The sequence below is a fragment of the Sceloporus undulatus genome, chromosome 1 (assembly GCF_019175285.1).
Source record: "Sceloporus undulatus isolate JIND9_A2432 ecotype Alabama chromosome 1, SceUnd_v1.1, whole genome shotgun sequence".
Taxonomy (NCBI): domain Eukaryota; kingdom Metazoa; phylum Chordata; class Lepidosauria; order Squamata; family Phrynosomatidae; genus Sceloporus; species Sceloporus undulatus.
Window position 1 is genome coordinate 67,465,547 of NC_056522.1, and position 13,672 is coordinate 67,479,218.

Genomic DNA, 13,672 nt, shown 5'->3' on the forward strand with positions numbered 1-13,672 from the left:
AAACAGCATAGGGGACAACACAGAACCTTGAGGGATCCCACAGGTCATTGGCCAAGGGGTCGAACAGGAGTCCCCCAGTACCACCTTCTGAGTTCACCCCTCCAGGAAGTAATGGAGCCACTGTAGAACAGTACCTCCAAGCCCCATCCCAGAGAGGCAGTCTAGAAGGATACCATGATCGATGGTATCAAAAGCTGCTGTGAGGTCCAGAAGAACCAACAGGGACACACTCCCTCTGTCCAGTTCCCTGCGTAGGTCATCCACCAAGGCGATCAAGGCTGTCTCTGTTCCATAGCCAGGTCTGAAACCAGATTGAAATGGATCTAGATAATCCGTTTCATCCACAAACCCCTGGAGTTGGGAAGCCACCACATGTTCCAGAACCTTGCCCAGAAATGGTAAGTTAGACACTGGCCAATAGTTATTCATTATTGTGGGATCCAATGATGACTTTTTTAACAGAGGCCTCACAACAGCCTCCTTTAGGCAGAATGGAATTCTGCCTTGTTGTAGGGAGGCATTGATTACTTCCTTTACCCAGTCAGTCAGTCCCCCTCTGGCCTGTTTAATAAGCCAAGAAGGACAAGGGTCCAAGACACATGTAGTAGCTCTTATCTTTCCAAGGATTCTGTCCACATCATCAGGCTGCACAAGCTGAAAAATATCCATTAACAATGGACCGGTAGGAGCCAAAGTAGCATCCACTGACATTGTATTAATTGTAGCATCCAATTTGGACCGAGTCTGAGTGATTTTATTTGCAAAATGCTGAGCAAATTCTTCACAGCGAGCCTTTGAGTGGTCTGCATTTTCTACTTGAGGTTGAGTATGTAAAAGACCCTTGACCACTCAGAACAGCTCTGCTGACCGGCTTCTTGCAGATGCAATGCTGGTAGCGAAAAATAATTTCTTTGCTGCCCGCATTGCCAAAGAGTAGGCTTTCAAATAGGATCTGGCCTGTATTCGATCAGATTCACTCCGAGTCTTTCACCAACGTCGCTCTAGTCTCCTTCTCATTCACTTCATCAACATCAAATCCCTAGAGAACCAGGGGGCTGGTTTAGCTCCACTCCGTGAGAGGGGATGCTCAGGAGCGATTGTGTCCACCGCTCTGGCCATTTCCCCATTCCAAAGGCTGGCTAGGGCTTCAACAGAATCACCTGCCAAGGTGACAGGAAACTCCCCAAGAGCCCTCAGGAATCCATCTGGATCCATCAGCCTCCTGGGGCGGACCATCCTAATTGGTCCCCTACCCCTGCAGAGGTTCTGAGTCCCAGTAAGTCTAAACCTGGCCAGATAATGATCTGTCCATGATAATGGAACTGTGGAGAGTTCCACCACACCAAGATCATCATCATCCCACCCAGCACAAAAAACAAGGTCCAGAGTGTGCCCAGCAGCATGAGTTGGTTCAGATACCACTTGGGATAGACCCATGGTTGTCATGGAGTCCATGAAGTCCTGAGCCACTCCTGAAAGGGAAGTCCCAGCATGGATGTTGAAGTCCTCTAGCACTAATAGACGTGGAGATTCCAATACCAACCCGAGACCACTCTGGTCAGTTCAGGAACGGAGACTGTTGTGCAGCGGGGTGGGCGGTACACCAACAGAATCCCTATTCTGTCTCGGCTACCCAATTTTAAATAAACACATTCAAAACCCATAGATTGTGTGAGGGGGCATCTGGTCAGGGGGATGGAATCACGATATACAACTGCAACTCCACCTCCTCGCCCTCCAGATCTCGCCTGATGTTGCACAGAGAAACCAGATGGGCAAAGCTGAGATAGATTAACTCCTCCATCCTCATCTAACCAGGTCTCTGTTATACATGCCAGGTCAGCTTGTTCTTCCAGGATCAGGTCCTGAATGGCAGCTTTTTTTACCATTCACTGACCAGACATTGAGCAGCAGTAGCTTCAACCCAGGGAGACTGTCATCAAGGCTATACATACTATTTAGACTGGAAGACACCTTGGGGACCACAAGCACCCTCTTGAGCTCCCCTCTTCCTTGGTGTTTTAAATGTCTCCTCTCTCCGTATCTACTTCTGCCTTGAATGACTCCAATGGCTGCTCCCTGACTCCTTTCTCCCTCAGGAAAAAACATGCTTCCTATTGAAGTGACAGGAACAGGAAAAGAAAAACAAACAAAAAGGACAGGTAGCAAAATAAATCGGGATGTGGTCTGGTGAGTTTCCTGTAGAAGTCCCAGCCTTATACCTCAGGTAGGCAAGGCAACTGTGCTGGATGAAACAGTGCCTGCTGAGTCAAGGCCCAGTCCTGAAAGAGCTCAATCCAGAAAGGGAAGCAGAGGTCCAGGCAGCAGGAACAGAAGCTTCTTCTCCCAAGAGCCTCCAGCTAGAACCTGTGGGCCTCTGTCTCTTCCCAGATGTCTCCTTCCCAGATGTTATCAGGGAAGGCTTGCTCTTCTCTCTGTGTGTTACCACAAGGTATGAGGGATCTAATATAGATGTTGCTGGACAGGGAAGCGTCCCTGGAGAGAAGTGGCAGTTGGTTTCAGTGCCTCTTAGTCCCTTGGGGCTCAGATGTCGGCGTGGTCTCCCTCTTACTGGGTGACCCTGGAGAGAAATGGCAGTTGGTTTCAGTGCCTCTTAGTCCCTTGGGGCTCAGATGTCGGCGTGGTCTCCCTCTTACTGGCTCTTCTCTCCCTCAGAGTCCACAACAGTGGCCGTTGGAAGGGAGGGAGGTTGCCTCACCAGCAGCTGGGACCAGCAAGATGGCTCTTCTCTCCCTCAGAGTCCACAGCAGTGGCAGTTGGGAGGGAGGGAGGTTGCCTCACCAGCAGCAGGGACCAGCAAGATGGCTCTTCTCTCCCTCAGAGTCCACAGCAGTCTAGTTTGACATCCTTCTTTTCCTATTACCTCCCAGTTTACCAAACATTATAATCTTTTCTAATAAATATTGGATTAGAAAAGAGAAGTCCTTGTTGATATGCAAATGGACTTTAAACTTCCTGGACTTTGCCCAATTGATGCATGGCTAGAAGAAGAAGGGCCACGCTGTTAAAAATACTCTTCCCATACCATTGTACTAAGAACAGAAACAACGAAGTGCAGGCATCTTACTAACATCTCTAATTTTTCTCCTGTTTAGTATGTAACATCTTGCCTGATAAAGAAGCCAGTGGAGCTTTGAAAGCTTGCAACAAGTATATTGTGCATTTCGGTTGACCATTTCGGTTGGCCAATAAAGGTATCACTATTTGGTGGATTTGTGTACTTTTTGTTAATGTAAACTACAATTCATGGTGCAAGTACGATGCTACTGAAAACTGCTTTCTGTATTTTGAGTCTTGTTTCTTCTAGGTGTGCATGTATGCATATCCTGGTAACAGGGTCACTGCATACAAAAATCCATATCAACTCTTCTGGACGATAAGTTTAGGATTCTAGACTATCTTCCTGCTAGCAGGCTGGGACTTCATAATTGCCTTTCACTGTAAACACAGCCATATAAAATCTGAGGTGTTTTTCCATTGAACAAGCAGGGTTTTATCCAGGGAATATAGTCATTGTTTTATCCTTCCATTCAGAGTTTCTAAGCAAGAAAAAAGGCGAGGAGAATGCATTTAAAGTTAACATAAGCTTGTTCTTGCCTTGGGGGCAAATTCTCATATACCAGGTTACAGGTTATTACAACTATACACATGTTCAGCGGTATCGCACAGTAGAATCTTTTTGAGACTAAACCATTTCAGAATTATGTGAGGCAAAATACATGGTCAAATGTTCCCCTAGTTCAGTGATGGAGAACCTATGGCACGCATGCCAGAGATGGCACTCAGAGCCCTCTCTGTGGGCACACACACCATCGTCCCAACACAGACTTCACTATAGTTTGTCATTAGAAATCCAGAGGGACGTGGCACTTTGCAATAAATAAGTGGGTTTTGGGTTGCAGTTTGGGCACTTGGTCTCTAAAAGGTTCACCACCACTGCCCTAGTTTAAAAAATAAATTTCCTGCCTATGGTTCGCTCGTCAGAAAGCTGAAATCTAGGCCAGCCTTCTCTTTCTTTTAGTTTTCTAAGTACAGGCCAATCTCTCTCTCTCTCTCTCTCTCTCTCTCTCTGTGTGTGTGTGTGTGTGTGTGTGTGCTGTTTGCCTTCAAGTCATTTCCGATTTATGGCAACCCTAAAGCAAATCTATCACAGGGTTTTCCTGAAGTTTCTTCAGAGGAAGTTTGCCATTGCTATCCTCTGAGAGTGAGACTATGACTTCCACAAGGTCACTCAGTGGATTTTCATGGCCAAGTGAGGATCCAAACCTTGCTCTCCAGAGTCACAGCCCAACACTCGAACCACTACACCACACTGGCTCTCAGAGTAAAAATATTCAGTCATATAACTATCACTGCCTCTCTACCACCATCAAACACACCCACTTTTATTACTATTATTATTATTATTATTATTATTATTATTATTATTAACAACCTTTATTTATATAGCGCTGTAAATTAACTCTTGTAGAAAAGCTAAAGCACATGCTTTTTTCTCAACATATTGGTAGGTTTTAATCTTCTCACATGCAATGTAAATGAGAATGTCTAGAGAGAGATTAGAGAGATGTATAGACCTAAAGGAACAGATCCCATCTGATCTTGGAAGCTAAACAAAGTCAATCCCGGTTAGTACCTGGATGAGTAAATGGCAACAAATACCAGATGCTGTGGGCTGCATTTCAGAGGAAAAACTGCCAAAATCACTCTGGGTTGCACTCTGAGTGTGCTGACCGCTGCGACTTCCCCAAACATGGGAAACCCGACAGCATAATTTGTGGTAGCGATATGGCTGGTACCGTTGAGATCCACACCAATGCCAGGGAGATTGGAATGAGCTAGAAGACATGCCATGTTTCTTGGCAGTGGCCTTCATCCAGTACCAAAAGTTCAACCTCTCATCCGTCTCTTTGTTGAAGAGGCTGGAATCATTGAAGGGCATGTCCTCAATTGCAGACTGAGCATGGGGGTTGAAGCTGGAGTAACGCATCCAAGCATGCCTTCTGAGGGCCACCAAACCCAACAGGACCTTGGAGGCACAATCAGTGGAGTGGAGTGCAGAGATAATATGTTGGCTGCCTATGGCATGAGCCTCATCGCGGAGAGCCATAGCCAACTTTTTCTTATCATCCAGCATCTCATTTAGGAGTGGCTCCACCCTATGTCCATGAGGTGCTGGACATAAACTCCCATACAGGCTGTATAATTTGCCACCTTGAGGTCAAGGACTACCGAGGCATAAAACTTCTATGCCAACCCGTCGATCTTCTTGCTCTCCTTGTCAGAGGGAGAGGAAGAAATCCTGGGAGTGAAGAAGAATTGTGAGTCTTCAACAATGGCCCAGTTCGGCTTCGAATACTCGAAGAGCCAACTCAGTCAAGAAGGGGCGATCCTACAGAGGCTCTTGATCTTCCTCAAGGTGGAGGCAATCATGGCCGGTGTGGACCAGGAATACTTCACGATCTTCTCCAGAGATGGAAGATAGCTGATGGAAGGAGGCCTCGGTACTGGTACGTTGCACTCAGTTGGGTCCAACACATCATCATCAGTATGGGAGACTTCCAACTCAAGTGCTTTAGCGATCTGGACAATATGGTCAGTGAAAGACCTGACGTCATCGGTGGGAAAAGCGGGGTCCAGTTCCACAAGATAGAGACCTCTCGGCATCAGAGGCCGGGCACTGGGAGTGTGACTCTTTTCGAGATTGACCCGAACCAGGCAAGTCTTTTGGAGTCCTCGGCAAGGGCCTGTCATATAGACACCCACAACAAGGTGGTATCGGTTGGAGTGGAGGCACTGATGACCTGAGCCTCAGGCACTATCTTCAAAGAAGCAGATGGAAGTTCATCAGGATCCACCGGCAGGAGATATCTCCCAGTATCATGGTCTAACACCAAATCCAGGTATTTTTGGAGGAGGTAATTGTGGAATGAAGACTCGACATCGAGGCAGAACTGGCCTGTTTCAGGGCTGAATGGTTGGAGGAATTGTCCTTTTTAGAATGAGAGGACTTCTCCTCGGTATGCTTCCGCTTAGAAGTCTCCTTTGCATCAGCATCATGGTCTTTTCCAGGCTGGGAAGTTTGAGTCCTTAGAAGACTTTTCCTTGGCCTTCTCACCTGCCTTAGACCTTGTTTTCTCCTTTCCAGAGGAAGAGGAGTGAGCCGCTGGAGAGCTCTCCAGGGCAGGGAGAGGCCGGTCTTGGAGCCTGCTCCAAAAGAGCCACATTTAACTTCACGTTCTGGTTCACCAGAGCCTAGGAGGTCATCAACTTGCACAAAGGACAAGTCTTAGGATTGTGGGCTTCTCCCATGCTCAGCACACAAGACTCGTGGGATTTTTGCCCCGCATTTATCGCATGTCTTCAAGGAAGCCATCTTGTTCATGATTCGAGGTACAAAATCGCAAAACTCAGACAATGGTGAGACAGTCCTATGGTCAGTCGAACAGCAAACAATATTCAAGCAAAAATCCAAAAGAATGGCCAAAATCAAGCCAATAAGGTCAAGAAAAACCATTAATCAAAATCGAAAGAACAAGCGATTCACCAGCGAAGTTCCCTCAAGCTGCTAGCATGGTGGATGAAAGGAACTGAAAAAAGAGTGGGAATGCCATGGGCTTTATAAGGATGGGCGGAGCTACCGCCAAAAAGTTGCAAACTAAAGTCTGCCCAGTGATTCCAGAAGTTTCCGAGCATTCTGCACAGGCACAGATATAACTCATATGTGTGATTCACAGAGACTACAAAGAAGAATACACACACACACACAAAACAATATGCTTTGTTGTCATTAACAAAATTGACACATACATTTAAGGAGCACATTTATTACAATGCTTTTTGTTATGAATCTTGTTTGCCTTTCATAATGATTAAGTTTGCACATCAAGATAAGCCATGGTTTATGTTAGCCACAATCTGTTGATTAAGGCCCTGTACAGACCGGCCTGAAAGCCCGGCCTGGGGGCAGAGTATCTTGTTGTAAGTCTGACATGCTAATATAGTTAACATAACATAATCATGTAGGCACATATTTTTCCCAGTCTGAACTGTTAAGAGAACATTTTGAATCTATGCAGGTAGATGATGCCATTAATCAAAACAGACAAATTCATAGAGCACTTTTTGAATGTAGACAAAATGTAAAGATTACCTGAGCATAACGCAAAAGCTTCTCTGTGGCATCTGGGTCTTTATTCCATATCAAATCTTCACAAAGTTGCAAAAGCTCCTTATGGATGTCATCGTACACAGGCAAATTCCCTGCATTCACAATCCCCATGTCCATTCCACACTAAAAATACAAGGGAAAAAAGGAGGCAGAGATAAAGAAAACCTGCATCAAGTAACTTTTGATCAGAAGCTATTTTGTCAAGATGCTTTCCTACCTTAATTGCATGGTAAAGAAAAACTCCATGCATTGCTTCTCGAATAGCATCCATACCCCGGAAGGAAAATGACAGATTGGAAAGGCCTCCACTTATTTTCACTCCAGGAAGAGTTTCCTGCCAACAACAGTATAGATATCAGCAAGCTCATTAAACTTCATAAAATCTACTTCCTTATTAGAAACCTAAGAGTCACCTATGAATTCATCAATCTCATCTTCAAGGTCTGAAAGCAGTTAGGCACCAGGTCACATGGTGCTATCAATGTGTGGACAGCAAAGAAAGAACAGCAGAAAAGCAATACACACAGCTCTGGAGCTGCCAGTTTGATTAGTGGCAAAGGACTGAAGTATATCATAGCAAACAGGAAAAAAGCACACAGGCCCCTGTTTAAGAACATAACTTATCCCACAGTGAAGGATGTCTGTCTTGCACATTTTGCTACATAAGATCAACTTGTAGTATCTTTTCCCCCCATTTTGTACCTTGTAAGATGTTCTTTCATGCAAGAACATTTGAAAGTTGTTCAAAATAAGATCTGGCTTCATGGACCCTCATTCTCTGCTGGCATTAGATGACTATGGGGAGCACCCAGACAGAAAACAAGTAGGTCAAGGGTGTGACAGGGAGACATGCAGCTATGCCTGGTGGAATCTAGCGCAATGCAGGTTCAAGACTAATCTCCCGAAGATGCTAGACAGGTTTTAGGATAAATGAAACAAATTCCGCTACCTTTTAACTACCCTGGCTTTAAAAATTCATTTTAACTACCCTGGCTTTACAAAAAAACAGAAGAGGCAGTTATTGATTAACTGATTGCAGGAATAATTTTTCAAGATATGTGCACACTATTTTAACTTTGTTCTTATTTTTTTAATGATTTTTAGACTTTTAAAAATTTAATGGGATTTTAGAGTAACAGAAACAGAAGGGACTACAAGGGTCATCTACTCCAGCTCATTACTACGCAGGAATGCATAGCTAAAGCACTTCTGATAAAATAACCATTCTATCTCTGTTTAAAAATTTCCAAGGCAGACCATTCCACTGTCGAGCACTCCTTACAGTCAATACACTCTTCCTAATGTTTAGCTGGAATCTCTTATTGTAATTTGAATTCACTGGTTTCTTGGTTTAGTCTCTGGAGCAGAAGAAAATAAACTTGCACCTTCTTCTATATGATATTCCTTCATAAATTTAAAGATGGCTATCATGTTTCCACTGAGGCTGTATCTGCACTGCAGATACAATCCAGATTGATGCCACTTTAACTGCCATGGCATGATGCTATGGAATTCTGAGAATTGTAGTTTTGTGGGACATCTAGCCTTCTCTGTCAGAGAGAAGATGCCACAACAAACTATTCTGGTGCACCAACAAACTGCAATTCCTAGAATTCAATAACATTGAGCCATGGCAATTAAAGTGGTGTCAACTTGGATTATTTTTGCAGTTTGGATGCAACCTCAGAATTCTCTTCTCCAAGCTAAACATTACTAGCTTCTTAAGTCATTCCTCATAGCCTCTACAGCATAGCTTTGCCATAGCTTCATAATTTAATTTTGTGGATTTTGTAGTTTGCACTACCACTTATGAATTATTTTTAACATGTTTTCTTTTGACTGAGTGGGACTGTCAAAATTGGTGTTTCGTCAAATCTCAAGGACTGAAATTTGTATAGGAATCCAGTTTGGGAACAGAATTATCAGAGAATAAAGAGTATTATTTTTCTAGACAAAGGCTTTTTGGCTAACCATCAACAGTTTGTTGACATTGCCATCTTTAATTATTGTGCATATTTACAGTACAGTTAATGGTCAGGGCTATTTTTAGATATCATTTCTGCTATTGGAAGCAATGCTGGGAAAATTGTTTGCAGAGAACTATTTAGTCTAGCTTATTTTCTATTACTATGCACCCGAGTCATGTGGGTGCGCTTTACACGGCTTTTAGCATATGCTGAAAGCCGCGCGGAGAGGAAGGGCAGCGGGTCCCATAGGGACGAATGGGGCATGCGCCTGTGGTGTGCACGTGCCACCACAACGTAGCATGCACAAACCTCATTTGTTTAAATGGGGCTCGAGCATACGTGTTATTTGTTTTATGCGGGGGGAGTCCGGAATGGATCCCCCGCATAAGCAAAGGGTGCACTGTACTCTCTGCTCCTGCATGCCCCCTTAGCTTAATTCTGTAAGAAAAGAACCCCAACCCAAACAATAAAGAACTCCCCAAACTCACTTTTATGGTTTTAGCTGCATTGATAAAATTAATTGCATACAAATTATGTTCTTCCATTCCAGTACCTATGGTCAGAATGTTTGGATCAAAAATGATATCATTTGGATTAAAGCCCATTTTGTTCACCAGGAGACAGTAGGCTCTACTGCAGATTGAAATTTTCTCTGATGCTTCTGTGGCCTGGAAAAAAAAAAGATCTGAGACTGGAAGGGGAAGATAGGTTTAATGTGCAACATAACAATTCATTTTTGTCCACCTGAATTTCTAACATAACTTTTCACCCTTTTACAATCAATCTGCATACTGCTGTAACGTCTTCTGATGTCATATGCCGAAACCATAACACCAGAAATAATATCACTACTGTATTCAACTAATTTATTCAAAAACTTTGAGGCCCAGGAGCTAGGCAAATATGTTGTTCTCACAGTATGATAGCAAAGCAAGAAACCTCATGGTGGTGGTGGTGGTTGTGTACCTTCAAGTTGTTTCTGAGTTATGGCAACGCTATAATGGAATTTTCTGGAGCTGAGAAAGTATGACTTGCCCAAGGTCACTCCGTGGGTTTCCACAGCCAAGCTGGGAATCAAACCATGAACTGCAGGGTCATGGTCCAATGCTCAAACCACTGCACCACACTGGCACTCATACTTCTCACTTATCTCAGATTGTAAGTATGCCACTAAAAATAATGGCAATTTGAAAATAGACCACAGACCAAACAGGTAAAAATACAGAGAAGCATGCTTCAGTTCATGAACATTTCCCATTTTCGTATGTCCATTAAAAAGTTCAAAAGCAGAATCTAGGACTCTTTCAGACATGGATTTTGATTAGTTCCAATGGTTGCCACACAGAGAAAACAGCTTTCAAAAGTGGTATTTTCTTCCTCTGTTGGTTCTGTGAACCTTTGAGATATCTCACCAGATGATTGAGAGGCCCTTCTGCACAGTGTGAGCTGGGCTCCAATGGGAAAGGAAACTGCTTGAAAGCAGATGATGAACTCTGCAATGTGTCCTGCTGACTAAGACGCCAGATAGTTAAATACCTTGTTTTTGTGTGAAATCAAAACAATACTTCTAGGGAACATTTAGTGGAGCATGAAAACAGCTTGTAAACTTTATTTTGGATTACAGTTCCCAAAATCTCCCAGCCAGCACTACCACTAGTTCAAAAATTACTTTGTCAAGCTCTGAGATCTCTCATGTTCTTGGTGGCCATTAATGCAAGCCACTGGTATTAAGACAAATACTGAAACACACTGATAATCCTGGTCTTAATACACTGGCCTAAATTTTAATTTTAAGAACACCAAGAAATATTCTAATAAAGAACTACAAGTCAGTGATCTGCTGGACAAAATCATGACTTGAAAAGCTTACTGGAGATTACTCTTAAAACTAGGACGGAGAATATACAGACCTCTAGATGTTTCTGGACAGCAACTCCCACTACCTCACATAAATGGCTGCACTGGCAAGTGCTGATGGAGTAACAGTCCAACATTTGGAAAGTACACATCCCCACTCCTGTTCTAAAATCACTGAATGAAGTCAAACAGCTAATGTAGCCCCTGGTCTCAGCAAATCTGGAGAGAATCATTTGCCTTCTCAGTGAAGCTACCTGAAGCAGGGTGTAGGGAGCATAAATGTAACAAGGAAACAGTGTTTTTTATCCATAACCTTACATCCCCCCCCCCCTCATATTGTCAGCTTTAGGACTAGATATTCCATTTGCCTCTAAAACACCATTAAGATAGGTAACTGGAGGGGGACAAGCAGACAACCCAGGAGTGGCCAGAAACTGCTCTGACTGCGATCAGGTCAGGACCGTAGCGCAAACACAGCCCAGTCCCGAAAAGGGCTGTGGCCACAGTCCCAAGCCTGCCACCAGATTTAAACAGCTCCTTTTTGTGGCAGCTTCAGGCTGTCTTGGGTAGCCTCAGAGCTGTTTCCAGACACTTTGAGAGTGTGTGTCATGTAAGACATTTTAATAAGGAACCATGAACCCAGCAAAATTCCCCTCTCCTGAATCAGTGCTCAAAGTTATTCTCAGATGCTCTAGTTCTGCTCTGCTTGTGTAAAGTCGAAGGCTTAGCCCGAAAAACCCACAAAAAAACTCTGTTCTGCTTCTTTAACATTCTAGTCTGCAGATGGGACAAAGTGTTCCAAACCAGCTTTTGCAACCAAGCAGCAAGTTCAAGGTTTCTGGGGACTGTAGTCCAAAGATTATCTTTTTCAGGCTCTCCTGGAAAGCCAGTCTATGGTATGTTAGAAAACAAACACACTGTACCAACCTGACCCACTTCATCAAAGGCCATAACCACCACAGCTGCTCCAAATTTCTTTATTTTTCTGGCTTTTGCTAAGAAATCTTCTTCTCCTTCTTTGAGACTGATACTGTTGACTATGCATTTGCCTTGACAACACTTCAACCCAGCCTCTATCACAGTGAAATTGGATGAGTCAATACAGAGTGGAACCTGATACAGTGGATGAAATGTAAATGTTAGTACCATATTTTTGTGGAACCTGATACAGTGGATGAAATGTAAATGTTAGTACCATATTTTTGTAAAAGAAGAAGAAGATATGCAGCATCAAATGGATCATAAACAGAAGAATGTCACAGAAATATCACCATGTTTTGTGACTCTGCTGATGTTCCAGGAACATATGGCTCTGCTGATATTCCTGAAATGCAACTCCCAGCAGTCCTAGCTAGTATAACAAATGGACAGGAACTCTGGGAGTTGCTGTTCTAAGAATTTTGGAGGGTCACATGAATCCCACTCAATTTTAATTTCCTGTAAACCTGTGAACAAGGATTGTTTTATTTTGCATTGCTTTGAGAGTCTTTTTATTCAAAACAGTGAAGAGGAACAAAAAAGTATCTAAATGGATAACTAACTAACCTTATCCAGAAGATGGTAAGAGAAAAAATTAACACAGAATGGCCAAGTTATGAATTTGGGAACACCTCTGAAAAGCTATGCAGATTTTGTTTCTAATGCAGAACTCAAGTGAAAGGAGAAATGTTTGTCTCTCTTAGACCAAGGATAGCAATGTTAAACAAGCAGAAGTACACACAAAGAGAAAAGGGGAGAGGCAGCCAGTCCCAGCAATTTCAAAACAGGGGTGGGAAATGTATGGCCTGTCAAATGTTCTTGAAGTGTAACTCTCATGGTCCCTCATCTTTCAATGTTTTGAGTAAGCCTTATGGAAGATTCACTCCAACAATCTCAGGGTACGTGTGTGTCAACTGTCCACACACTTCTTTGAAAGGGAAAAAAAACTTTGTAGTTTACAACATGCCTAAACTTAATGAGCACAGACAACACTGTCTTCTAAGAGCTTATTTTGAAATGCTCTTTACATAGCATCATCTAGAAAATACTTCTTACACACTACAGCAATATCTGGCTGGCACAGACATTTAGATTTCTGAAGGACTCAAAAAAAAGTACAGCCAAAGAGAACAGCGAGTATAGCAAAAGCCTGCCAAATTCTAAATGGCATGCACCAGCTGGAAGGGCAAAAAGAAACTACACTTGAGACTGGGTCTAATAAGAAAATGTATTATTCCCTCAATGACCATTTCATTCCTTGCTTCCTTTCACATCTATCTCACATTGCCAGAGGTGGTAGCGAGTACATGAAAAAAGCACAGTCATTAACTTGCAACTTCTATTATTAATATCAGAATGTATGGGTGTATTAGAGAAACTCAGTGGTAATGCAGTAAGTTATGTTGTTCACATTCAAGCTCCATTGATTTCTTGAAGAAAGGAGGAGATTTCAACACTGGTCCTGTAGTTCTTTGGTGCTAGAAATACATGTCTTCCCTCCAGTTTGGTGCCTTCGATATTTTTACTCATCACAGAAACAATTTGAGGAACCTGGTTAAGTGATTCTACAGATTTAGGCATTTATCACTAAACCATAGTTTCAATATTGTGATGAAACTGAATTAAGATTGATTATGTTTTCAAAGCAAGCTTTGCCTTCTCTGAGTAAAACCAAATG

At 43.1% G+C, this 13,672-nt stretch overlaps 1 protein-coding gene across 1 annotated transcript in view; it reads right to left on the reverse strand.

Annotated features, from left to right (window-relative positions):
• The window catches only part of MTR (5-methyltetrahydrofolate-homocysteine methyltransferase), a 113,719-nt gene that overhangs the window by 44,999 nt on the left and 55,048 nt on the right, over positions 1-13,672 (reverse strand). The window contains exons 15-18 of the mRNA XM_042474173.1: positions 11,944-12,129; positions 9,648-9,827; positions 7,410-7,526; positions 7,175-7,315 (exon numbers count right to left, since the gene is read on the reverse strand). Of these exons, the coding sequence (XP_042330107.1) occupies positions 7,175-7,315; positions 7,410-7,526; positions 9,648-9,827; positions 11,944-12,129 (624 nt within the window). The remainder of the gene's footprint in view (positions 1-7,174; positions 7,316-7,409; positions 7,527-9,647; positions 9,828-11,943; positions 12,130-13,672) is intronic.